The 26,476-nt window shown below is 49.0% G+C and overlaps 1 protein-coding gene across 3 annotated transcripts; it reads left to right on the top strand.

Annotated features, from left to right (window-relative positions):
- The first annotated feature begins 319 nt into the window (after positions 1–319).
- Positions 320–23,357, top strand: CD34 (CD34 molecule). 3 transcript variants are annotated; one of them, XM_043485266.1, is made up of 8 exons: positions 320–496; positions 10,183–10,377; positions 10,978–11,231; positions 12,253–12,333; positions 20,268–20,406; positions 20,637–20,689; positions 20,995–21,159; positions 21,866–23,357. In XM_043485266.1, exons 1-8 carry the CDS (start codon positions 418–420, stop codon positions 22,049–22,051), a joined length of 1,152 nt encoding a protein of 383 aa, XP_043341201.1. In that variant the 5' UTR covers positions 320–417; the 3' UTR covers positions 22,052–23,357. The 3 variants fall into 3 exon arrangements, with proteins under 3 accessions (XP_043341201.1, XP_043341202.1, XP_043341200.1); XM_043485267.1 differs by having other exon boundaries at positions 322–496; positions 10,972–11,231; positions 21,714–23,357; XM_043485265.1 differs by having other exon boundaries at positions 323–496; positions 10,972–11,231.
- Positions 23,358–26,476: the final 3,119 nt, after the last annotated feature.

Here is a 26,476-nt window from a genome sequence, read left to right as displayed (position 1 = left end):
AAAATAAAAAGGAAAGGAAAGGAGGGGGGTAAAAAATTAGAGGAAACCTGCCCTGAATACCTGTAAGACTGACACCAAGGGGTTAAAAGTTCAGTGGAAGTGAGCTTGAAGAAACTGGGCTCGCTCTATCAAGCTGAACAAGGCGTCCGGGGGGCCCTTACAAAACCTTTTTGGCCTCAACAGCGGCAACCCCGGCCTCCCTCCTAACGTCCTCCGCCTTTGGGACTAAGCGGGAAGCTCACGTTAGTGGCAGCCAAGGAGAGGGGCTGGCCGTGCCAGGACCGAAGAGGGAGGGGAGGGGAAAAAGCGAGTTTCGCCCACCCCACGCTCGGGCGGAGGGGCGGGGAGCCGCGCGTCCCGGCCGGGCCAGGCAGTGTCTCGCGCTCTGCGCATCTCTCCGGGGTCGCCGCGGGAACGATGCTGAGCCGCAGGGGCGCGCGCGCGGGGCGCGGGATGGCGCGGGACTGGACCGCGCTCTGCCTGCTGAGTCTGCTGCGTGAGTACCGGCCGCGCGCCCGGCCCGCCCGGCTGGGCGGCGGGGAGGGTCGGCGCTCTCCCGGGGGCAGAGCGCGCCGGGCCGAGGAGATCGCGGAACCAGGGGGACCCCCCCCCGGGGACCCCCGCCCCAACCCCCGCGCCCACGCCCACTGCCGCAGCTCCTGGCTTGGTGGGACTGAGGCCGCTCCCACAGAGCCCAGTGGGGACCGGCCCCTCGCCTGGGAGTCGGTGGGGGTGGGACGCGACGGGAAGGGGACCCTCTGAGTGAAGCCCAGGTGTAAGCCGGGCGGTGCGCCCCAGGCCTCCGGGAGTCAGGCCAGAGACTCTTCTCTGAAATAAAGCGCTCTGGAGATGCCAAAGGTGCGCAGAGCGCAGAGCTGGAGCCAGAACCCCGGGAGAGGGGAGGAGAGAAGAAAAGGAAAGGAAAGGAAAAGTTTATAGCTGATGGTTGATTCGGAAAGCAAGCGGCGGCTGGAGCCGGTTGCTGGGAAGGGAGCGCTGGCACCCACCGACCACCTGGACGCCAGGAGCCAGAACTGGACCTTCAAGGAATGGGAGCGAAGCCCGCCTGCGACGAGATCCCGGGTCCGGGGTCCAGAGGTCCGGGAGGCAGGCAGAGTTAGGTGACATGGAGAGTTTGCAGTGAAAAAGAGTCCGTGAGGGTGCGTTTAAGATGGGAAAGCTAGGTTAGGACTCCTCCTCTGGGCATCCACACCTGTTTACCTGGAGAGAAGAGTCGGGTGAATGGAATTTGTTCTGTACTCTGCCTTTCTCTCCCCACCACAACCGCTCACCCCGGCACAAATTCAAGTTCATTGCACTTGGGTTTTCTTTCCCTGCCCTGTTCTCCAAGTTCTAACTAGTGGACAGACGTGCAGACTAGGGGGCACTCCTTTGCTTATCCAGGCACTTCTTAAGCTCTTGCTGTCATTTCTGTTGAAAAGAAAAAAAATTGGTAGGCACGCAATCAATATTTATTTGTAATTGCTTTCATTTGGGGATAACACTCTCCGTCTCATCTCATGGAGCTTAGACAGATTTAAATATTGTAAGTTATTCTCTTGTTAGCTCCAGGTTCTGCTTCCAGGCCTCCAGGGCTCCCAGTTCCCTAAACTGCATCCTAAAAGCCACCCAACGTAGTCCCTCTGAGTGACCTGGGTCAGCCAGCCAGGCCTCTTATGTTGTCTTCCTTTGGGCCCACCCAGTTGGAGAGAGACTCCAGGCCGGGGGAAGCTCTGTTAGGCTCTGGGTTAACTTGTTTGGCGGACCCAGACATGCTGTTTGGGGCCGGGAGAAAAGGTGTTGCTCAGATGTTGAAGCCCTAGAATGCGGCATGGCCTTGGGGGCTGTCTGCACCTCACAACGGGCTGTGTTGACCGGCAGCTCGGATTCCTATCCGATGCTCCACGCTCCTTTGGCTTCACAGCTCATGATGACCTGGTCCCGGGCCGAGTGAGGCCCACCCTTTTCTTATTTCCTCAGCTGGCCAGTCTCAGTCTCGCCTTGGCCTGCAGCGGAGGGGATGGGAAAGCGATTTAACCTCTGCAGAACCCTGGGCAGACACACGGAGAATTTCAGCGTGTCCGCTTCGGGGATGAGCAGCGGGCCCTGGGTCCCTCCGTTTTTATTTAATACCAGGAGTCATTTTCTGATATATTGTGGGGTAAATGAAATGAGTGACTATACCTTGAAATGCTAACGAGGGGACATTGCAGAAATTCTGTGGTATGCTTCCTGTGAACTTTAGGGAGCCACAGAAGGGAGGCCTGGAGTTTTCTCCTCTCCGGAGCTTTGTTCTGGGAAGGTCGGTTTTTGGTCCCTGTGAGAAGCTGTCTCGGGCTTGAACCGTCTCTGTTGGAGATGGGGCCACTCTGTGTGGTGACCAGAGGCAGACTGGGGTCTGACCTGAGTGTGTGTGTGACCAGAATCACACCTCCGGCTGGGAGGAGAAGCCTTGCAGGTATTTAGGAAAGCCCAGTTGTCAGGCCCAGGGTATCTGTTTCCTCCAAGCCCTCCAGGCCTGTCTTTCCTCTTTGTCCAGCGTGTCCCACCCCTTCACATTCCTCTTCTTCCTCTGGGTCCTTCGTGCCTGCTGACCCCACACCCATATCCTGTCTGGGGCTGTGTGTAAGAGGGGAAAAAAGAAAAGGGAAAAGAATTTTATCAGATATTTTCCGGAGGGGAGAGACTCCACCCTTGACTCGCTGCCACATGGAGACCTAGATGGAGCAGCCTTGGGACCTCTGACTAATTCCGTGGTCCCCAGCGCTCCCCCTCCTCTGGCTGGCCCGGCCTTTGCAAACGCAGATTTCCCTCATCATGCCTGCTTGGCTGATAAAGGGAGCCTGGGCATCTTTTTCTTATCCCTTTGGCTCCACCTCCTGGGCCTCTCTGTTCACTAGTTCTCTTCTCCTTTGGAAGAGTCTTTGTCTTCCAAAGCTCAGGGCCAGAAAGCCCACACTGCAGCAGATAAATCAGGCCTAGTGTTCTTTCAAAAGCAAATCAAAAGGAGCAACAATTCCACTTCTTACCACCTCGCTGCCTGATTCCCTTTAGTTCCTGGGCAGGAGGGCGCAGGCCTGAGTTCATGGTGGGGTGGTTACCTGGCTCCACCTTAAGGGTGCCTGGGTTTCCCTCTCCCATTGACTTTGCTGGATGTCACTAAAGGGCCCCCGAGTGTGGAGAACTGAAAATCCGAAGGTATGGAAAAGGAATAAAACACCACCCTCCAAAAGAAAATGCTCAGAGTTGCCAGGGCAGAATTTCCATATTTTTCTGGGCTTTGACTTTCCTAATGAGAACATTCTCTTCCTTCCTCAGCTAAGAAATAAAAACACAGTGTCTACACTTTTTAGTCTCAAGGGCCCTCGACTTTGCTAAGGAGAAAGATGCATGCGTCTTGGGAGAATGCAGTAGAAATGAGGAGGGATATATACCAGGGTGTGCGTCCCAGGACATACACCCTGGAGCCTGCTAGAATGAATCACTTCCCTTTGGACATAAAGGAAAAGGCCTCTGGCTTCATTGGGAAGTCTGCTCCTGATTTAAGAGGGAAAAAACCGCAAAGAATCCACCCCTGCTGCCTTCCTGGAGAGCACCGTCTCTAGGTAGCCCGCTCCATTGTTTAAGAAAATGCCTTAAGGAGTCTTTGGTTGAGAAAACCTGGACCCTTGCACAAACCTTTGCTGGGCAGTGGCAGGCAGGAAGTTGAATTGCTGAGTGTGATAAAATAAAGTGGAACTTTGTATTTGATGAACCCTAGAGACAAAAGGCTAAAAGGACTCCAAGCCCAGGAAAGCATAAAGAGAGGAGGGAAGTGCCTGGAGCAATAGGGGAATGGTAGTGAGTGGAGGGTGGAAAAGACCTGGCTGGGAACATTCCTTATGGTGTGGCCCGGCTGTTTAGCACGGGAATGTCTAGTATCTCAATATTATGCTGTTGTCTCCTCTGGGGTGTGCTGTAATCTCCCTGCATGATCTGAAATCTTCAGGCAATTCACACTGGCCTTGTAGCACTATTAGTGTTGCTCTGGGTAGGGGGGATAAAGGAATGGGTATTTGGCGAGCCCGTGGCACACCAGTGTAGAAGGAGAACTCCTGCAGTCTGAGCACAGAGCTATAAATCAGGGGTTCCTGGAAATGATGGACATGGAGGAAGAGGTGACCGGGAGAAACGCAGGCCCCCTGAGAGAGCTCACGATATTAGGGTTCCCCAGGAAGTGGACGGGGTCCAAGACGTGCTATTTGAATATTAAAGGGGAGTCTCCAAACCCCGGGAACACTCAGGCCACAGACTCTCGGTTTACACTCACACCTCAACCCAGCCTCTGTAGCATAGGAAGGCATCAGCCTAGAACTTTGATCTAGTTACACATGACCCAAACCCGCCAAGACCCATAGCATGGAGGCTTCCTGAATGCTCCCAGGAACATGAGTACCTTGTTATCTCCCAGAGTCGTTTATTCTATTAAAGAAAAATCTTATGATTATTAGCTTTTTTTTTTTTTTTTTGGTATTGCAGTGGAATTAGCCTTTCTGTAACTTCTAGTCATTGATTGCAATTCTGTTCCTTGAACTCTCGTAGAATTAATCTTTCTTCAGGACAATCCTTAACAACCTTTCTAGTCTGCCCCACGAGATTACAAATTCCTTGAGGACAGAGGTTTATTTAAACTCTAGTAACACTAACACCTAACAGTAGAAAGGTGTTCATTTGTACTCCCCACAGTGCTGAGTCTGGCCCTCTGCACATCACCGGTGCTTTGGAAAATTAAGAATGAATGAATCAGTGAAATGAATCTTGAAGAAGATTGTTTATTCTCTCCCCTCAAATTCTTCCTGTCTGGATCAAACATCACTGAATTTTTTTTTTTTTTTTTTTGCCTATAAAGGGCCAGATAGTAAATATTTTAGGCTCTGGAGTACATATGTGGTCTCTGACACATATTCTACATTGTTTTATTTTATAACACTCTAAACCTGTAAAAGCCATTCTTAGCTCACTGGCCAAACAGCACACAACCCGTGGGTCAGATTTGGTCCACCAGCACCAAGCACCAACCATTGATCTAGCTGGAATAATACTAAGCCTTCAACCATGTGACTTGGTTTCTAGAACTTTCCTAATTCTGATTATCTTCTCAAGGACATTCCCTTAATTAAGTAAATGTCCTCTTATAGCATTGAATGAGATGGTTCTATCAATACAGAGAAGTGGTCAGTATGAACACGCCTGATGCAGTTGCCATTCAACCCAAGTGCCTGTCGTGAACTCAGAAAGGATTGTGTTCAGCTCCTTAAGTTAAAAATAAACAAGTCTAAGAGACGGTTCCAGCACTCAGGAAATCTGCGATGTAACTGAGGTGACAAGACCTACACTCAGGAAACAGTGTATATGATCTTCTGCCAGATAAGTCGTGCAGATATATGTCTTAACGTCTCCTAGAGGCAGGAGAATATCCTATGTCATAAAGATAATCACTGTTTCTGGAGCACTTAGCAGACAGGCAATTGCTTTACGCCCCCTATCTCCTTTATTCCTCCAAAAAGCAAGGAGGAAGGGGCTATTTTTATCTCCATTTTACAGAGGAGATATAGAAAGGTGAAAAGGCTTTCCATGGTCATAAAGCTAGAACTTGGTAGAGGAACCTTTCAACACAGTCCAAGTACAGAGTCCGAGCTCTCTGTTCTGGGGCTCTCCTATCTTCCCATCAACCATCAACACAGGCTGTGGGCTCCCAGCAGAGGCCAGCTTGTTCCTTCTTCCCAGCTCTGTATCTAAGATTTCCAAGATCTCCTCCAGGAAACTGCTCTCAGGTCAGGTGCTAGAACCTGAAAGGATGGGCAGGATGGGGCTGACTGGCTAGGAGATCAGAAAACAGCACCATCAAAAAAAAAAAAAAAAAAAACAGCACCACTACAGCTCAGAGGGCCTGTGAAAAACAGGACCAAATAATGGGGAAAAAACATCTCCTAAAGCACAGGAATTTAGTAATTTAGGCAGCAGAGCTTTCTGGATCTCTGAAGATTTGTAAACGCCCTTTAAAGTTTAAAAGAATTTTCAATATATTAATTGTAGGTAGAAATCTTTTAAAAACCTATTACATACGTTTCTGCTTTCTCAATGTATTAGGGGAAAAGGGTTTTAACTTTCAGACTTAGATGTATCCGGAAAATAATTTGGTTATGGTGTAACTCAATGGCATTGTTAATTCTTGTTGTTCAGCCGATAAGTCATGTCTGACTCTTTGCGACCTCATGGACTGCAGCTCGCCAGGCTTCCCTGTCCTTCACTATCTCCTGGAGTTTGCTCAGATTCATGCGCATTGAGTGTGAATACTTATGAAAGTGTGTATTTTTTATTTACTCTGACCACAAATGGTTCCAGACTAGTGTGGGTTTTAATACTTGTGTCTGGTTTTAATTTATTGCTGTTTATTCTTTTTCAGCTGTTGGTTCGCCTTGTTGTTTGCTTCTAGTAGTCCCTTACTAATTTTTAGCTTTGACTAGGATAGCAGATGAAGACGTTTGTTAGAATTCTGTGTCAGACAAGACTAATTGCCTCTGAAACAAGTACCTCTAAGTTAAATGCATGACGTTTACAACATAAATTTCGTGACATCTCTTTGGCTTCTTGGAATCCTCATGTCTCTGACTGCCGGATCCCTTGTCTCCTTTTATCCCAAGTTCATGGGCTGAGATCAAGTAGGGTAGGTAGGGGCAAACAGGGTGCTTCAGGAGACACAGTTAATACAGATGGAGTGAGAGGTGAACAGCAGAAGATAGGTGTTCGTTCAAGTTTAACTTGTGGCATAATGCTCTGTTGGGTTGGGTAAGAGCCGTTCCTCCAGTTGCTAGAGTGAAATGGGGTGGAGACTTCACTGACCATCTCTTGGATTTGGCTGGGAGGCTGCTATGACTTCCATACGCAGTTGGGGATGAGAAGCTTGGATAAAGAAAGATCCGCCTTGGGTGGTCTAACGCCATGGGCATGTGGGGGAAGGCAGGATAAACGCAGACCTGTGGTCAGCCTTGATGCTTTTCATTGCGTTCCTCCAAGACCCATCTCTTCATGGGAGCACTAGAGAGGGAGCCCTAGAGACTGAAAACAAGAGCCGCCCTCCCCGACAGTCTCCCCGCAGCGCCTAGGTCAGGATCGACCCCAGGGCCCAGCCTTGCCTTCCCGCCTTCCCTCTTTGTCCTGTCTCTCAAGGGTCTCACGGGCTTCCCCACTCCGCCTGGACCCGGGGATGTGAACTGCGTTAGGGGTTAGGGTTCCCTCCTCGTTCGCAGACGGCTCCTGCCACCTGTTCCGCCGTTCTTGGCGGGGGGAGGGCGTGGGAGGAGGCCGCCCCAGCCGGGAGCCTGACCCCGTGGCTCAGGAGCCGCTGGGTGCAGGGTTGCCTCACTCCTCTGGAGCAGCCGCCTCCGAGCGCAGAACGGGCAGTGGGTCTCTCTTCACATGTGGAAAAGTTCAAAACTGTTTGTCTGGGTGAAGGAGGCCCCGGGGGAGGGGGTTCAAAAGCATGACGTAACCTCAGCCAGGCCCAGATTTCGTTGGGGAGAGGAGAGGGCTGGGCCAGGCGGGGCCAGATGGGATTCCCGAGAATCGGTGTCCTGGAGGGAAGAAGAAACCAGGGTGGGCAGGAGGAGGGATGTCAGGGGGAATGCCCGTGGTGCCTTGGAATGGGAACCTTGGGAGGATGGTCCTTCAGTTCAGTGTCCAAATGCTCCCACCACCTGCCCCCTGCGCTGAACTTAGACCTTCGGGTCAGATTGCTGAGAGGGACTTGTTCAGTCACTCAGTCGTGGCCGACTCTTTGCGACCCCATGGACTGCAGCACGCCAGGCTTCCCTGTCCTTCACCGTCTCCCGGAGCTTGCTCAAACTCATGTTCATGCAGTTGGGGATGCCATCCAACTGTCTCGTCCTCTGTGGTCCCCTGGGAAAGATAAAAAGCAGCAGAAGAAGGGGATGACAGAGGACGAGGGGGACTGATTTAAAGACAAAACTACTGGGTCTGCTTCCCCATCTATTTTATTCTGAGAGATTCATTCCTCCCACCCCCAACCCCAGCCAGCCAGAAGCCCATCCTTTTCTCTCCAAAGTGTGGAAGATGCATCCTGATCCTTAGCAGTTTGGACTCCCTGACCCTCTTGCTGCTTCTACTCAAGAGTCAGCTAAGCCTTGGGGACCCCATGGCTCCTTGCCCTGCATGAATGACAGCATTGCCCCTTGGCTAAAACCTCAGTGATCCAGGTTCTTATCTCTGAAATGGAAATAGTAATACCACGTGTTAGTCCTTCTCTTGCACCCCATCATTTTCAGAGAGGTGCTTTGTACTCAGCATGAGTACCAGCCTACCTGCAGCAGGCTGGGAAGAGAGGTGGATGATGCAGAATGAGACTTTACACCACCTTTGGGGGAAAATTCATTGCCTTGAAACCATTGCCTGACTGCTGCCTTGAGGCTGCGCAAAAGAAGAGGTGTTCTTCTGCACTGCGTTTACCTGGAAACCTCTGAAAAATACAGACTCAGATCTCAATCAGAAAAGTTAGAGACAAGCTTTAGGGTGCCCTGGGACCCCGGGGGGCCTTTCCTTGAGGATAGTATTGCTGGGTGTGAGCTCTGGATACCAAGCCTCCCTCTAATTGTTTCTAGGGCTCGAGCCAAGAATACAGTGGAGGCCCATATCCCATATGTCCAAATTCTTCAAGTTATAAATCAGGCCAATGAACTGGTAAATAAAATATCTTCTATCTTCTTAAAAATGTACCTTCATGGCCACCTGGAAGGCCAGATTTGAATGTAAGACTCTCAGAGCCTTTGGGTTCAGTGTCACAGGGGGGCTTAGCAGGAAGAGACGGTCCCTGGCCTTTGCCCACCCTCTTCTCTTCTTCTTACCCAGGGCTCTGGTCCATACTGTAAGGGACCGTGCGTGCAGGCAAGGGACACCCCACCCACATGCTTGAGCTCTGACATTTTCCCTGCACGCTGGCTACCCTTGAGCTTGGAGAACATTCCCTGGAGCTGCAGCTCACCCTTGGAAGGTTGGACCAGGAGAAGAGGGCCATGCAGGTCCTCCAGTAAGCAAAGAGCCATTTGGGCAAGAAGTTCTAGGACTTCTGGTCCCAACACATGATCTAGAAGAGAGGATACACCTCCGTTGGCCCCATGGACTGCTCATGTTTTGGGAACAGGGAGGGTCCTTCCTGGACCTAAGGATGGCACTGCTGGGTACCATAGGAAACATGGGAAGGTTAAGAACCTGCAGGAGAAGTTTCAGAGAATAACTAGTTCTAGAAACATTATACTATAGCATTTGCTATCTCGTTGATTTCCCCAACAATCCAAGTAAGAAAAGACCCTCATCTAAAAATTGGTACACACACACATTAAATTACTGAATTCTTGGCAGAGCCAGAACCCAGCTGTCTGTCCCCACGGTGTTTGATGAGAAACCAAGTCATATGCTCTCTAGTCCATCGGCTAGATTCCTAGGTCAGAGTTTCCCGAAAGAAATCTTGGGCTTGTGAGCCACAGTTCCTCCATTAAAAAAAAAAAAAAAAAAAGAATAGGTTTTAAGGCCCTGAGGGAAAGAATGAAAGGATTTGGGTAATGGGGCAATCTAGGAAGGAAAGAAGATTTTTTAAAGGATTGCATAGAGCTGGTGTGAATCTAGTGGTTATTCTGAGTTAATAAATCGAACGGAGAGAAGGATACATTCAAAAGGAAATAGAGGTGCATCCTTTCCCACATTTTAGATCTTGGCAATATTTATTCAGGTGTAATTTGAAATGTTTCTATTTTACTTAGCCTATTATGAGCATTTCCTCATATTCTCATGCTGCTATAACTGTAGCATGTTTTCGTTTGCAGTGATTATGGTATGCTGAGTGCATATAACATCTACCCTATTGTAATTCATTTAGCTGCTCACAACTTTTCCCTCCTATAAATAATACTATGCTAGATGCTTGGTGCATGTGAACTTTTCTTTCTCTCTTTCCTTGGGAAAAAGTCTAGTGGGAAATTAGTCAACTGTCCAGGAGGGTGTTCTTGTTCTGCTCTATTGCCAGGGGATGTTCTAGATGGATTCTCCCTCATGTCAAGAAACTGAATCATGTGCTGAATCATGTGATGCCATGAGTCATCAGGATGATCTGGGCTCTGATATTTCTTCTAGGTTTCTCTATAGCTTCTAAGGGATTCACAGATAAGAACGTGACTACTAATGACACAGTGCCACTCAGCCCAGGAACATCTTCACCTGTCCCTACAACTACATCCAACTGGATAAGTGTGAACTCAAGTACTTTTAGAAGCACCAGCCTCTACAGTGTCTCTCAGGACAGCAATGGGACCACACCCGTCACCTTAGGTAAAGATTTCTCATCTCAAGCCCCCAGAAGGATGCTGCTGGCACCTGGATAAAGCATTAGGATATTTGCAAACCACCCCTGCCCTCTATGTCCCCCCACAGATGAAAACATACAAGCTCCTTTGAATAATAGCTTGAATATCACACTTAGGGAACCCTGAAGTATGTTCTAGACCATTCTTCCTGTAGTGACAGCTCTCTCCAGTCAACGTCTGCGCTGCTTGTTCTGATCAGTAATTCTTGTACTCCTGAGTCCAGCTTAGTGATAAAAGAAGAGTCTATATCTTTTCTAAGTGAAGCAAACAGGGTACAGATTCAAATTGGGGGTCTTTGGTGTCTCTAAGGTAGACCAGTTTCCAGTTCAGTTTCAGCGTCTTGCAGGGCATTTCTAATACATTCTAGATTATAGCTATGGTTCCAACAGCTGACTGGAAATGAGTTGCCAAGGGTTTAGGATATGAAGTAATTTTTAACTCCCCAGATTCCCTTTTCTGGGTTGAAGTGCGAGCCTATGTGAATGAACTGAGATGTGTTTTTGTGTTTGTCTGTGTGTTTATGCCATTGTGCGTGTGTTCACACTTGTATATTGGTCAGTTCCAGTGTCTACAGTCAATTTCACGTCTACCTCTGAGATCCTCCCAGTCTCTGGAACCGTGAACTCTTCTGTCCCATCACAGACCTCTTTAGCCACCACAGTATCTTCTACCCTCATCAGCTTTGCAACTTCAGAGGCGACTTTGCAGCCCAGCATGTTTCCTGGAAATATTTCGGATTCCCTATACAATAGTACCGGCCCTGTGACTTCTTCCATTAAAACTTCTCCATCATTTTCTCCTACCCAAAGTATCATCAAGGTGGGTGAATTGGGCTAAAAATGACAGATTTCCCCCTCACTTCATATGTATGCAAGCTCTCTCCCTTCCCCTTAACCTCTGCTTATCCAAACCAATGAATTTTGATCATGTAGGAATTCATGGGAGAAACATGCAGCTTAAATATTGCTGAAAGGGAGAGAAAGGGGAGGAGAAGGGTAGGGTTTGGTGGCAAGACTGGTCTGTGCCATGGGTATAGTGTTTCTAGAAAGTAGAGTGTAAAGAGGATTCTCAGAAATCCATCCAGTGCTCGACGGTTCTTTCTTATACCTCTTGGTCTAGTCTTGGACCAAGGTACCACTTGCCTTTCGGCATGTTTGGAAACTGTCTTGCACTTAATGATGCTGCTTTTCCCAAAATGTTTAGGGCGAATACTGCTTCCTGTCTGTGAGAGGGTTTGGTGGTATGCCAGGGTAGAGAGGCCGTGAGACCTAAGAAGACTAGGGGTGTTGGGCTAAACCTGCCTTGTTCAGTCTTGGGGCTTGTGGCTATCAACACCTTTCAGCAGGAAGAGTAAAAATGCAAGGGCGTGGAGCCTGCCAGCGGCATGGGAGACCTGCCTGGGTTCTGTGCTGAAGGGAGCCAGAATAGAAATCTGGAGAGTCCCAGGGCCCAAAAGGAAAATGAGTGTCACCAGAGTCTGCCTGGCCACCTCATTATCTGTTCCCCTGCAAGTGTGTAATTCACTGGAGGGAAAAACAGCTCCAAGGGGAAAGATCCTACCCTCTTGCATTTCTGCACCATCCAAGCCAATGTTTACCAAGATTGCAAATAGCTACTTGCCTGCAAGCCCAGGCTAGTAACTAAAGTTTTGACTATCTGATGTGTTAAGAAGTGAGGTGAAAGAAGAGTATGTCTTATAACTTTCTAGTCTCCTAACAGCATGTTTAAATTTCCTTTTTTTAAAAGCCTCTTTAAAAAGTAGCTCATAGAAATCAAACCAGAAAAGAGGTGGGGAAGAAATGATGCTGACTTGTTTACTTTTTTTTTTTTTTTAATACAGAATGAAATAAAATGTTCCACAATCAAAGAAGTGAAATTGACCCACAGCATCTGCCTGAAGCTAAATGAGACCTCCAGCTGTGTAAGTCAAACCCCCCTGCCCAGTCTATCCCCCTCCTTCTCCTCCCGAAATTACTTCTGAACCTCCTTAAAGTGAGTCTTGGAAGGACCGAGTTGGGTGGAGGCGGGGCAGTTTAACATGGACAGGCTGCTTTGAATACTGAGCTTTGGATTTAAGGGAGTAAGAGGCCCCATCTGGTGGACAAAGAAGGCAAAGATGATTTTATTTAAATTTACTTTTCCCGTTCCTCTATTGTACTATATCGGCTTCTCAGGTGACTCAGTGGTTCAGAATCTGCCTGCCAATGCAGGTGACATGGGTTCCATCCCTGAGTCGGGAAGATTCCCCTGGAGGAGGAAATGGCAACCCACTCCAGTATTCTGGTCTGGAAAATCCCATGGACAGAGGAGCCTGGCGGGCTACAGTCCATGGGGTTGCAAATAGTTGGATGTGACTGAGCACGCACACGTGCATATTGTAATATATAGTCCGATTTAGGTTTGCTTTTATGTTAAGAAAGTCCTTCAGGAAATATAAGCTAGTCACCTAAAAAATCAATTTATTTATTATTATTTTCATATAACTCTTTAGTACAGAAAGAATTTTTTGCTGTAAATTCTTCATTCTCCATATAACCAGTTCCCGTAACATTTAATATTTACTCAGTGATTCTCTCCTTTATTGACTGGAGTTCCCCCTTTAGTTTGTATTAAATTTTTATGTGCCCTGTGCCGTGCTTAGTCATTCAGTCGTGTCCGACTCTTTGCGACCCCATGGACTGTAGCCAGCCAGGCTCTTCTGTTCATGAGGATTCTCCAGGCAAGAATACTGGAGTGGGCTGCTTGCCCTTCTTCAGGGGATCTTCCCAACCCAGGGATCGAACCCAGGTCTCCCACACTGCAGGATTCTTTACTGCCTGAACCAGCAGGGAAGCCCAAGAATACTGGAGTGGGTAGCCTATCCCTTCTCCAGGGGATCTTCCCGACCCAGGAGTTGGCCCGGGGTCTCCTGCACTGGAGGTGGATTCTTTACCAGCTGAGCTACCAGGGAAGCCCTTATACTTTTATACATCAACACTTTCAATATCTAGCCAAGTAGATCTTTGCTATACAAAGACCTGTGTATAAGGTCTTTCATCTATTTTTTAGAAAAATTTTAGAAACAACAAGTCAAAAAACCCCACAAGACCATTAAAATTTTAATTGGAACAGCTCTGAAATCTCACTGTTTTTTTTTCTTCTGATTTTCCTCTGGTATTGTTCTGTGTCTTTTTATTTTTTTAATTTTTAAAATGTTTTTTCCTATAAGTTTTATGGATTTCTTAAGATTTGTTTATTATATAGATTTTCCACGATATATTCCAGTTGATTCTTTCTTGTATATTAGAACGTTCATTGAGTTTTTTATATTTATCTTGGGTCTAGCCATTTTCTTTAACATGCTTATTAATTCCAGGAGTTTTTTTAAATGGCTATTTTTCATTTTTAAGGTAAACCATCATGCCATTTCTCATAACATGTTGGTTTTCTCTTTCTGTGTAGTAGTTTCGCCTCTTCTTTCAGTTTCAGGCCTTATTGCGTGGCAGACTGTACAGCATGGTATTAATTTTTGATGATGATAGCAGGTCTCCTTGCTTTGTTTCAGTAAATCCAGTTTCCTGACAGCAACAATATCCTGGATGAAAGATGGGATGATAGGAAGAGTGATATTTACTTACAGAAAAAAGCATTTTCTTACAAGTTGGGAACCCATTTAAGGGAACCATCTATATGACATGTGACATGCATGTATTGGAAAGAGTCTGGGTAAATACTGTAGTCTGTAGAGGGTGTTACGTTACTTATTTTTGTCTAATTTGACTATTGGTATCTTGTGGTTATCAGCTGGGTCATTCTGACTCACAGGTCTTCTAAAATAATACCTAAGAAAACTATTTAACTTACAGTTTTAAGAAACAACAGAAATTTGAAAGACAGAGGTTCAGGCAATGGGAATAGCTAAGTGCAACTTGTAAAGTAGTTAAGCGTGAATGTACCGTGTGTACACGTTAAGATTCTGTGTTTCTGATGCTGATTTTAAACTCATTTAAAAAACATTTTTTTTCCCCAACAGTTTGCTAATTATAGACCAGAAAAATGATCATCTTCTCTCTCTCTCTCTCTCTCTCTGTATTATCTTGGCTGAGCACTTATTTTCCTGTGCATCACAGTGGTCTGTGCCAGAATACTAATTCTTCGTACAAACGATTTAGAGCTAATCGCACACGATTTATTCTAAATGTCTGTCCACTGCTCTTCAAAGTTCACATTTAACGAGGGTCATCCTACAAGATAAGTGCCAGAAACTTACTGCTGCTCCAGAAATAACTGCGTTTACTGCGCCGCAGTCTCTCTCTCTCTGTCTGAGGCCTTTACTGTCTAACCTACTTTGTGCCACAGCTGAAAAGATCCGCACTCTACTGTAATTTGGGAAGAATCTGGGAGTAGGGATGTGGAAAGATGGTAATTCCTCCAATATCCTAAAGAAGGCTTCTGCGCTGCCCGTGATCAGTCAACTCGATAGCAGCACCTCTGCAGTGCTGTTTTGTCTTTTCTTTTTTTTTCTTTTCCTTCCACCACTGTTGACCCCTCTGTCTTCCTGGGGTTTCCTCTTCCCCAGCCCTCAAATAGCATTGCCTCCTGTTTTCCTCAGTCGGAAATCATTCTTCCAGAATTTTGGGCCACAGCTCCTGTTTCCGATTCCTTTTCTGTGAGTCCTACTGCGTGCCTCTCTGATAATCAGCCTCTGCCCCAAAGTGGTGTGGTGCCTCCTGATTTTCCTTAGGTTGCTTTTGTACCTTGGGCGTCAGAGGGCCTTATGGCCCTGGTTCTCATCGAGGGGAAACTCAGGCCTAATGAGAAGCATGAAGGACATGGGTCCCCCTAACATCACACCCTCGAGTACTTATGTACTGCTGTCCTGCTCTTCCATCTAATGTGTTCCCATAACAGAAATAGGCATTGTTTCCAGCTCTCCAGACACTCATTTCACACTGACAGTAAGGATCCAGCCTGTTAGCTCTTGCTATGGGATTACTGGGCCTGCCTTCTGTACACGCGTTCTCTAGACATTTCTATCCCAGCTACTCTCCTTTTGCTGCGGTGCTTCACCTCTAGATAGAGGTCACCTACGTCAGCCAGAGAACAGTAATCCCATCCTCTTGTCAAGCAGCTGTTACTACATCTCAGAAGCCTCATTAGCAGAACGTATAACCCACGTCTGATGTTCATTCTCTCTGCTGCAGCGTCAGGTTAATTTACTCTTTGGTGGTTGTGGTTTCCCACATAGTTTCCAGAATGTAAGCTTACTTTATTCTGGAGTGTGTGTGTGTGTGTGTGAGTTGCTCAGTCATGTCTGACTCTTTGTGACCCTGTGGACTAGGGCCTGCCAGGCTCCTCTGTCCATGGAATTTCCCAGGCAAGAATACTGGAGTGGGTTGCCATTCCCTTCTTCGGCGGATCTTCCCCACCCAGGGATCGAACCTAGGTCTCCCACATTGCAGATAGACTCTTTACCATCTTCTTTATCAGCTGAGCTACCAGGGAAGCCCTTATTCTTATTTCATATCTATTGATCCAGGGGAATCTACCAAGGAATCATTTTAATGGTGGTAAAATATACATAGCATGAAATATACCATTTTAAGTGTGCAGTTCAGTACTGCTGAGTACATTCACCTTGTTGTATGATTAATGTTTAGAAGTTTTTCATCTTCTAGAACTGAAACTCTCCACCCATTAAACAACTTCCCTTCCCCCCCCCCCGCCGCCTTCTCCCTGATAACCACTATTTTTTCTCTCTCTATGAATTTGATTATTCTAGGTACCTCATGTGAGTAAAATCATATAGTATTTATCTTTTTGTGACTGATACATAATCACTTAGTCTAATGTCCTCAAGGATCATCTATGATGTAGCATGTGTCAGAATTTTCTTTTTTAAGGCTGAATAATATTCTATTGTGTGTTCATATCCAATTTTATTTATTCATTGACCTATGAACACTTGGGTTGCTTCCCCCTTTTGGCTTATTGTTAATAATACTGTTATGAACATGTTTGCTCAGATATGTCAACACTCTTATTTCATTTCTTTCGCTATATCTCCAGAAATTGAGTTGCTGGATCATACGGTAACTCTATTTTTAATATTTTGAGGAATCACCACACTCTTTTCCATAACAGCCGCACCATTTTATGTTCTCACCAATGGGACACAGAAGTTCGAGTTTCTCCTCATGCCCACCAACACTCATTATGTTCGATTTTTTGATGGTAGCCATCTGATTGGATGTGAGGTGCATGTGATTGCCATTTCCTAATGATTAATAATGCTGAGCATCCTTTCAAGTGCTTACTAACCATTTGTGTGTCTTCTCTGGAGAAATCTCTATTCAAGTCCTTTGCCCTCCAGTTTGTCTTTCAGAACTGCCTTTCTTTAGAAGCACATATGTTTATAGGCAGAGATGATATTTACTCATTTAGCTCACATCCCCCTTGCTCTGTCACATTTACTTCATTGGAGGCAGGCTGCCTGCAGATAATGTCCCCCAGCCCGTGTCTTCCTTGCCTTCTGCTCAAACACTAAAGGTCAGTTTCCATGCAGAAAAAATAACTTGCAGATGGGTGACTGATGAAGACAGCGTGTCTTCTGGAAAGAACCTGAGATCTGGGACACCCTAACTTTTGGTCAGCTGCCCACTTGTGTGACTTGTAATGGGTGCTTTGATTATTCCAGTCTCTATATGAAAAGAGGTGTTTCAGCTGCATTGTCAAGCTCACACCAAAGTCGATAAAATACTGAGAGAGGGGGAGGAAGGGAGAAAGAGAGGTGACTGATCTTAGAGTCTTAACATTGGGTAATATCTTAAAGTTTAGAAAAATACCTGTCCCTTTCTCCCCCTACTCCAATATTTAATGTGCTTCTTTAACATGCTGAGAGTCTTTGCAAAGTTTGAGAATGTTACTTTAGAAAACTTAGGTGGTTTTATGATGATGATGATGATAATTGGTTTTATAAAATATCATGTGCTAGCCAACGCAGTTAGGGGTCCATAGTCTGATTCCCACGAGCAACATGGTGAGACTGTGGCCTCCTCCTGCCCACTCTCCCGTGATGCCTGCCTGCAGCCTCTCTTGGGGGAGGATGTTTATTTCAAGCATCCGGAGGCGCATTGTGCTTTGTTCAGGATCCACCTGCTTCTGTCCAGGCCCAAACACAATTCAGTGATGCTGTTGGATTCCAGAGTAGAAGGGAGGCTGGCTGGCCACTGTTATTCCCCTGAATCGAGTCCAAGAAACTAAACAAGGGGCGGAGGGCCCCTGTGTGGGAATCAAACCACTTGGGACCTTAAGACGAAGAACAGCTCACTGAGTTCTTGTCTCTCTGGCACTGTGCTCTGTGCAGTCTGGGTTCAAAATTGTTTAATGTGCACCCACTTCCCTCCCCCTACTAAGAAGCCTAGCAATCTAGTCACAGAGAAATGATAATAGCAGTAAGGCAGAATGTGATTCAACATCGACGTGTGGATTCTAGACGATGTGGTCTGGGAGGTGTTGCTTCAGGACAGCTGCCATTTAACCCGTGCCCACTTGGTTCCGAGCACCTTGTCGGACGCTCTTCACAGAGCAGCCCTCCAGTCTCCACCCCTGCTGAGTCTTCAGCGGAGCAGCCTCACTCTCAGATGAGTTGTACGACTTGCAAAGAACCTAGTAAATAGCAGAGAAAGGACAGATACCCAGTCTGCTGGAAGACAGGGACTGGCTTCTTTGAGGAGGTGAGGTGGAATCCAGTCTTGAAGGATGAAATTCCAAGGGGCAAGGCCATGTGCTTCATTCCCCAGGCAACCCGTATTGCGAAGGCCGCCGGCTCATACGCGCCTGGGCTTCTTCCGGGTGGCACCCACTCTCCCAAGGCCCTTCCCCAGCTTCTCCTGCATACATTCTATCCATTCTGTGAGGCCTATTTTGAGATGTTTCTGATAACCCCGAAGCAGGTGTGTGCCTGCTTACCACGTGACTAGCGCTGTCAACTCTTAAGTCTCTTTGTGCCTCCGTTTCTTCATCTACAAAATGGGGAGAATAGTCTCATAGAGTTAGAACCAGTGTCTGAGACATAGGAAGCGGTGTCTATCTTCATGGCCGTGCGTACACACCAACAGCTCTGACTGTGTGGAATTCATTGCTAGCCCCGCTCCACACACAGACCACACACATGACGCACGCAGAGGGATTCACGCAGTCCTGATCACCACCGGAACAGCTGAGTCTGATCGAGGCGGAGCTTCTTAGGACTCGGCACACTGAGGAGGTGCCTCCTTGTTAGGCTTGTTTAAGATTGTGCAGGAGCCCCATTCCCCTGCCTCTCTTGGGAAAGAGACACATGTCAGCCCGAGACAGCTGAGAAGCCCAGAGTCATCCAGGCAGGGAATTCCCTCCTCCTCATCCACAAGGTGCTCATGGGGTAGCAAGACAAGTCCACGGGGACGTGGGCCCAGAGAGGAAGGAGACTGCTGATCACATGCAGTGCGGTGCCCAGACTCCCCACAGCGAATGCTGTTGTGAGGAGCTCCTATCCTGGGACTTCCCTGGAGACCTGCCTCATCAGGAGCCGTGGCCTGAGGACTCATCTCTCTGTAACCTTGGCTCCTGGGGACCTTCTGAGGTTCCCACTGGACTCCTCTCTTCTGTGATCCGGAGGTTAGCTCACCCTGCTGTCTGGCCTCCCCAAAGCCTTGAATTCCAGCTGGCAGAAGAAAGCTGGGACGTGAGGCCAATCTTGACCTTGCCTTGTGCGGGAGCAAAGGAGCCTGGGTTTCACTGCCTTGGGCCACAGCAATAGGAAAATACCCAGGCTGCTTGCCAAGCTGGGAGGGCCCTGTGGCCTTGCCCCCGGAGCAGCGCCGCTCCGCAAACAGGAAGCTTTCTCCTCCACGGAGGCTCAGCTCTGATGCCCCTCACATGCCCCAGCAGTTTTCCCCTCACAGGAAAGCTGTCAGAGCTGCTCAGGCATTTCCTCCCCCGCCATCTGCCATCCGGACAAAGGAGAGACTCTTGGTTTTGATTCCTTTTCTGGGTAGAGCAGGCCACTCCCTTCAGAGGCTGCTGGAATAAATCCTAGAAGACTGAGGAGGGGGAACAGCCAGGGCTTCTAATTCATCCCTTTCCTGGGACTTGTCAGAAGAATTGTCAGAGTCTGTCTCCTGAGTCTGAGTGCCTGACTCCCGTGGACCAGTCAATCAGCAACCTGGAGCGACCTGTCCACCTCATGTAAAACTGGGTTCCGTGTCTCTAGTGGGGACAGGGAATGGAAGACTAGACAAGAGCCCCACTTGAATTTGAGCCATGCTGTCTGTGAGACCCCTCGGAGACTAAGAGGGAAGGGACGAGGATCTATAGTCATAAATTTGTTGCATCTATAGTCATAAATTTGTTGGATCTATAGTCATAAATTTGTTCTCTACTCCTCACCTCCCTTGGGTTTTCTGTCAATATTTGGGCCTCTTATAACCTTGAAACAGAGGGTTTTATCTTCATTTGTATTGCACTGTTAATATTTTGTGTTATTGGTGATTTCTTTTGAACTTAATTTGGATAGTGTATATTTACATGGGCAATCCTTCAATAAGGTAATAGTTCCTAAATTTGTTCTCTGACATTTTAGAGCACCGGCTAAGACCACCTTTTGGTCTTGGAAAATTTTGGAGTTTGTTTTTTTTTTCTTATCATGTTTTTGCACATATGAAGTTTGCAAGATTTTTTTTTTTTCACTTGGAATTTTAGGGGGAAAAAAGGATTATTTTTGTTTTGAGGGTAACAGTGTGACTTTAATCCGAATTATTGCCTGAGCCCCCAGATACAGTGCAAAGGATACCAGCAAGCTCGTCTCCTGCTCACCACTTTTCTCTGTTGTCCCAGGAGGAGTTTAAGAAGAACAATGAAGAGAAGCTGACCCGAGTCCTATGTCAGGAGGAACAGGCCGAGGTGTGCTCCTTGCTCCTGGCCCAATCTGAGGTGAAGCCTCAGTGCCTGCTGCTGGTCCTGGCCAACAGTACAGGTAAGGGACAGGTCTGTGCTGAGGCCAAGAGGGGGACAGGCTGAGGTTAGAGGATGCTGGATAGAAACCAGGCATCATAGCTCAAGGGCACAGGTGCGGGGGAGCAGGGCCGTGCTGAGTTTGGGAAAGACCTTCCTGAGATCTACCCTCACCATCAGAACATCTTTTAGAACAGTGCAGGATGAGCTGTTCCAGCTTCTAGATTCAGCATACTCCGTTTCTCATTCCAGAATGTTCCAGCAAGATCGAACTTCTGAGAAGGCACGATTCTGACCTGAGAGAGGTAAGTTCTCGGAGATGAGGGGTCTCAGGGGAGAAAGTAATCATATTCCCCAGACCTACCCTTCCTACCTCTCCACCCTTCTCCAACAGTCTTTGCCCTTCTATCTTTGGAACAAAATTTCACAGTTCGACTTAATGAAGAGATACCAGTCTTAAGTCCTGTTTAGAACATCCCTGAGGTCTATGTCTCCTTGGGTCTATTCAGTGTTGAGTCACACAGAGGGGTCTAGTATGGGCTGGGCTCCTCTTCTAGAACCCACGTTCCACAAGTGGAAGGCTCCCTTTTTTCTACGTCTTCTCTTCAAGATGGGCATCCAGGGCATCTCTGAAGAAGATGTCAGCAGCCACCAGAGCTATTCCCGGAAGACCTTGATTGCACTGCTCACCTCGGGGATCCTGCTGGCCGTCTTGATCACCACGTGCTATTTCCTGATGAACCGCCGCAGCTGGAGCCCAACAGGAGAAAGGCTGGTCAGTTCTGGGCTCCAGGGCAAAGAAAATGAGGAAGCTAGGTCTCCTGGGGAGGTCCATGAATGTCACAGAAGGGTAGGAGAAATAGCAGAAGAGGTACTTCTGTGCAGGAATGTGTGTGCACACACATCACTGTATGCGTGGATGAGTCAAAACAATATATAATAGACTGGGGAGGGGGGCATGAACTGGGGCCCTGCTCCCCACCCCCATGGTAACAGATGGTTTGTGTCCTCTATTTATTGTTTTCCCTGGGATAGTTTAGCTGGGTACAAACCAGAACAGGCAGCTAAAGCAGCCACTTCTCTGCAAGCATATTAAAGCCCCACGGGTACCCAGCGTCTCACAAGATGGGGACGTGTGGAAGGAAACTCGACTCTTGAAGTGGTCTAGCGGAGGGTGGACAAGGCCAGGGCTTGCCTGTTGGTCTCTGGCCCCTCTACCTCCTCTGGGGAGGTTATTCCACCCTGGGGACGGCCCAGTTTCTGGCGCGAGTTGGCTCTCAAGCTGCCGTGGCACGGTGAGGTGCCTCTCCTCTGTCCTTTCTCCTCTAGGAGCTGGAACCCTGAGCGCTCTTCAGGAAGAAAGGAGCCTGCACTTGCAGCTGCAGCCCCCTCTCCCCTGCCTCTGCCTCTCCTCTTCCCCCTACCCCTCCTCTTGCTCCCGTGCTTGCGAGATAATGCTCCTTTATTTATACACCATCCAGGGGGAAGACCCTTATTACGTGGAGAACAGTGGAGGCCAGGGCTATAGCTCAGGCCCTGAGGCCTCCCCCGAGGCTCAGGGAAAGGCCATTGTGAATCGAGGGGCTCAGGAGAATGGCACCGGCCAGGCCACCTCCAGAAACGGCCATTCAGCGAGACAACGTGTGGTGGCTGATACCGAACTGTGACGTGGCTGGGGAGGGGCGAGGCCGGGTGGGATCCGGGGGAGGAGCCCCTCCCTGGGTCTGAGCGCTTGCGGCCTCTGCGCTGGAGCGGTGCCCCCTCACCGCCCACCCTTTCCCACTGCACACACCCACGGAGGCCGTCCTCGGAGCCCCGCCCTGTACCAGGCCGAGGGGTCTTCCTGCCCTCCACACATTCAGCTCCCTGCACCCACCTCCGGGCTGCTCTGAGGAAAGGTGTGATGCGCACAGCCAGGATGCTGAGAAGCTCCTCGGGGGTGGGGGTGGGGGTGGGGGGTGGGGGGGTGGGATGGTCTTGCAGCTTCCATGCGGGGGGCCCCTTTCCTCCCCTTCCTCTCTGCCTCATTATAGGAACTCCCAGGGGAAAGCAGGGGCTTTTCTGGGCTGTGACTTCGTCCCAGGAGGTGTTACCTTTTCCTGTTTCTTCCTTGTATTTTTTCTTTCTCTACTTTAGGAACACCAAAGCAATCCCTCACACTTGCCCCTTTGTACAGAAAATCATGCCGTCTTAACCCGTCTCCGTTATCCCCCTCTGAGGCACTGAACATTTGCTCATCAGCACCCTCTTGCTCTCTAAGTTCCCCGAGCTCCAAGGTAACCCCCCCTCCCCCACCTCTGTGGGCCGAGGCCTCTGCAGCTTTTCTGGCTGAGCCTGGAACCAGACTCCAAGTTTTAGAACAACCTCCAGAGTCTGTGTGTTTGGAGGACCTGGTAGGGATACATGTGGACACGTGTTCCCACTCAAAGGGCAGAGGGGTGAGGGCCCACAGCTTGGTCCCGGTCCCTGCAGGGCCACACGGAGCCTCTGCTTGGGCTGCTGTTTCTGCCAGCGGGTCAGAGTGGACAGGACCACGGGACCAGATCTCTGAGCCAGGCCTCTTGACCCATGCGCTTGGAAGGAAGCCGTTTGCTCTGAGGCTAGGTTCTGACTTTCACCTCTGTCTTGACGGCCTCCTCCCGTCTCTCCCTGACTCCTGGGTTGAGCTGTGGCCTCAGTCTCCCAGCAGACTCCTTTCTATCTCTGTCTCCCCAACCCTGGACCCTTTCACCGCTCTGCACCCCATGCAGTCAGGGCCCCAGGACATCTCCAGAGGACCCTCACCACAAGCCACCTTTTCTGCAGGTGACCCAGGTCCTCGTTTGTTGTTTTTTCTTTTTCCAGAAGGGTGAAAAGGGATCCTGATTTCAGTGGACGGTTGGAAATAGAACTTTCCAGAGATAGGAAGATGGGGTGGATTTTTTGTTTTGTTTTGCCTATGTAAATAATGTAATAAAGTGATACTGAAACACATCTGTTCTGTGTTCTATGCCAGCTGGGTTTGTCTGAAGACCAGAGCAGAGGTCTCCCCACAAGACCTAAGGGGACCATGTGGGGACATGGGGGGAGGGGCTGGCCATCTCAGGGTACCAACCAGGATGCTGCCTTTCGTCTGGGCCTACTGACTGCTCCCCTCTCTGGCGGGGAGACAGGAATGCTCTCAGGGAAGCTGATGCTCCTAGTTGCAGAAGGAAAAGCAGAGAGAATGCTGACGACTTAGGAGCCACGCCCTTCGTGAACACCTTCTGAGAAGAGGCACATGTGCAAAAGATGCCAGGCCACGGGGAGGAACCAGGGCCTGTGAACCCTCAGCTGTCACACCATCCCTGCCCCCAGGTGCGGGCACAACAGTGAGGGACAGTGTGGGAATGTCTTTCTGAGAGATCTGGCTGCCAGCCCCTGGAGGGGGTGGTTTCCACCTCTGCATTAAGACAGCAGCCTAACTGCAAAACTATCCGTAAGCCCCCACCACCCGCAGAGCCCAGACACCCCCAGCTCCACCCAAGCCCATAGGAAGTGGGGGAAGGGGAGCTGTCGGACAGTCAGGACCTTTGGGAAAGGCTCCCAATTGTGTCAACAATGGCAGCGGCGGCTGGGGCCAAACAAAGGATCCTTCCAGGCTTATCTGGCCCAGGCCAGACCTTTCCCCTCAGCAGCACACCCCCCACCACTTCCCCCTTGCTTTTCTCCCACTGCTCTAACCAGACATTCCTCCCCAGGACTCGGGGAGGCAAACGGAGGAAGTGTTGAGGTTTCCCTAGAAGGTGACGGCTGGGGGTTGGAGAAAGGGAAGACGGTTAATCAAAAACGTCAGGCTGGCCTCTGTCTGGTGACACAGCCTGCCCTGGGAGTGACTGGAGGAGAGTGAGGCCAGGTAAGACCGGTGGGCAGGGTACAGACTCCCGGGAAACCAGGAGGAGGAAAGGCAGCTGGGTCTTTGAAACCCCTACAGCCTCAGGCTCAGTTCAGTTCAGTCGCTCAGTCCTGTCCGACTCTGCGGCCCCATGAACCGCAGCACGCCAGGCCTCCCTGTCCATCACCAACTCCCAGAGTCCACCCAAACCCATGTCCACTGAGTCAGTAATGCCATCCAACCATCTCATCCTCTGTCATCCCCTTCTCCTCCTGCCCTCAATCTTTCCCAGCATCAGGGTCTTTTCCAATGAGTCAGCTCTTCGAATCAGGTGGCCAAAGTACTGGAGTTTCAGCTTCAACATCAGTCCTTCCAGTGAATACCCAGGATTTATCTCCTTCAGGATGGACTGGTTGGATCTCCTTGCAGTCCAAGGGACTCTCAAGAGTCTTCTCCAACACCACAGTTCAAAAGCATCAATTCCTCTGCGCTCAGCTTTCCTCACAGTCCAACTCTCACATCCATACATGACCACTGGAAAAACCACAGCTTTGACTAGATGGACCTTTGTTGGCAAAGTAATGTCTCTGCTTTTCAATATGCTGTCAGCCTCAGGCTCAGCAACCTGTAACAGTACATTACCCTGAGTTTGTCAGAATGTGTAGGCTTCGGGAGCCAGGTGTGTGTGTGTGTGTGTGTGTGTGTGTGTGTGTGTGTGTGTGTGTGTGTGTGTGTGTGTGTGTGTGTGTGTGTGTGTGTGTGTGTGTGTGTGTGTGTGTGTGTGTGTGTGTGTGTGTGTGTGAGACAGCGTGGGGTGGCAACTAGTTCTTGATGCTGGACAGCTTGCCCTGAGGGACTCTGCTTTCTCGAAAAATCAGAATCCGCCCCCCCGCCCCCCACGCTTTGCTTTGGGCATCTTGGTGTGGCAATGGCTCCACCTGCTGGCCACGCTGAGCTCCTACCGCTCAACGGGCTTCAGTTCAGTCGCTCAGTCGTGTCCGACTCTCCGCGACCCCATGAACCGCACCACCCAGGCCTCCCAGTCCATCACCAGCTCCCGGAGTCCACCCAAACTCATGTCCACTGAGTCAATGATGCCATCCAACCATCTCATCCTCTGTCGTCCCCTTCTCCTCCTGCCCTCAGCCTTTCCCAGCAGCAGGGTCTTTTCCAATGAGTCAGCTCTTCGCATCAGGTGGCCCAAGTACTGCAGTTTCAGCTCCAGCATCAGTCCTTCCAGTGAACAGTCCTACCGCTCAGTTTGGCTCAACTGCCTCCATGTTGGGTTTCTCTCCCCTGCAGCCCGACCCTTCAAAGAGCCTAATCCAGAGGATTCCACACCTGAAGCTCCTTTAATTATAGACAGTGACAACTGGAAGGCATTTCAAAGATATTTTCAAGTCGACAACCTATGGCATAGTTACAGACTCAGGCCCTGAGAGGGGAGGTAGCTTGCCCAAATCACCTGGAATTCAGAAGTCCTGAATCCAAAGCTTTCCCCACTCTTCCGCTGGGACCTCAGGGTTCCTGCAGTTGAATGTCCTGAAGCTGGTGAGGGCAGGGTCAGGATAGGTCTGGGGCTTCATGTCTGGGCATTTCCTCAGGGGGCGCTCTCCCAGGTCTGAGCAGCCAAGCAAGTCCCCAGGCCTTGGTTCCCTCTGCTCTGCCTGCAGTCAGCCCTGGAGAATTCACCCTGGACTGTTACATAGTTCACTGTGGAAAATGGACCTAGACGTATCTTCTGCTAGATTTTCATTTCATGGATAAAGAGGACTGTCCCCTAAGCCTGGATATATGTGTTGGTGACAGGGTGGCCCCCTGGTTTTTCCCTTGAAAACGCTTTATAATAATGCAGAATAATTATATATAGAAATAAACTGCACAGTAAAGGTAACGTGCACCCCCAAACCATTCCTCTTCCTCAGCCCGTGGAAAAATTGTCTTCCACAAATCCAGAAAGGGCTGGGCCCACTGGACTGCAGTGATGGGATCAAGAATGGTCACAGCTGGGAGCAGGGCGATAATAGTGGCGGTAGGGAGACGAAGTGGAATTCAAAAGGACGTTTTGAAGGTAGAGTAGGTAGGACTTGCTCCATCATTTATTCCTTCAAATGATAATAACAAGAATCATTCAATCACTTATTGAATACTGACTGTATCAAAATTTAAATAGTGTGTTTTTGGTTTAGTAGCCACAGAACCCCTATGCAGTAGGTACCGTGATCTCAGGAAAAAAAAT

The sequence above is a fragment of the Cervus canadensis genome, chromosome 13 (assembly GCF_019320065.1).
Source record: "Cervus canadensis isolate Bull #8, Minnesota chromosome 13, ASM1932006v1, whole genome shotgun sequence".
In the NCBI taxonomy this organism is placed as follows: domain Eukaryota; kingdom Metazoa; phylum Chordata; class Mammalia; order Artiodactyla; family Cervidae; genus Cervus; species Cervus canadensis.
This window is presented reverse-complemented; position numbering and strand designations above follow the sequence as displayed.

Coding starts and splice junctions, on each gene's coding strand:
- CD34 (XM_043485265.1), top strand. CDS start 418: ATGCTGAGCCGCAGGGGCGCGCGCGCGGGGCGCGGGATGGCGCGGGAC. Junction 20,407..20,636: donor GGTCCTGGCCAACAGTACAG/GTAAGGGACAGG, acceptor TTCTCATTCCAG/AATGTTCCAGCAAGATCGAA. Junction 20,690..20,994: donor ACGATTCTGACCTGAGAGAG/GTAAGTTCTCGG, acceptor CTTCTCTTCAAG/ATGGGCATCCAGGGCATCTC.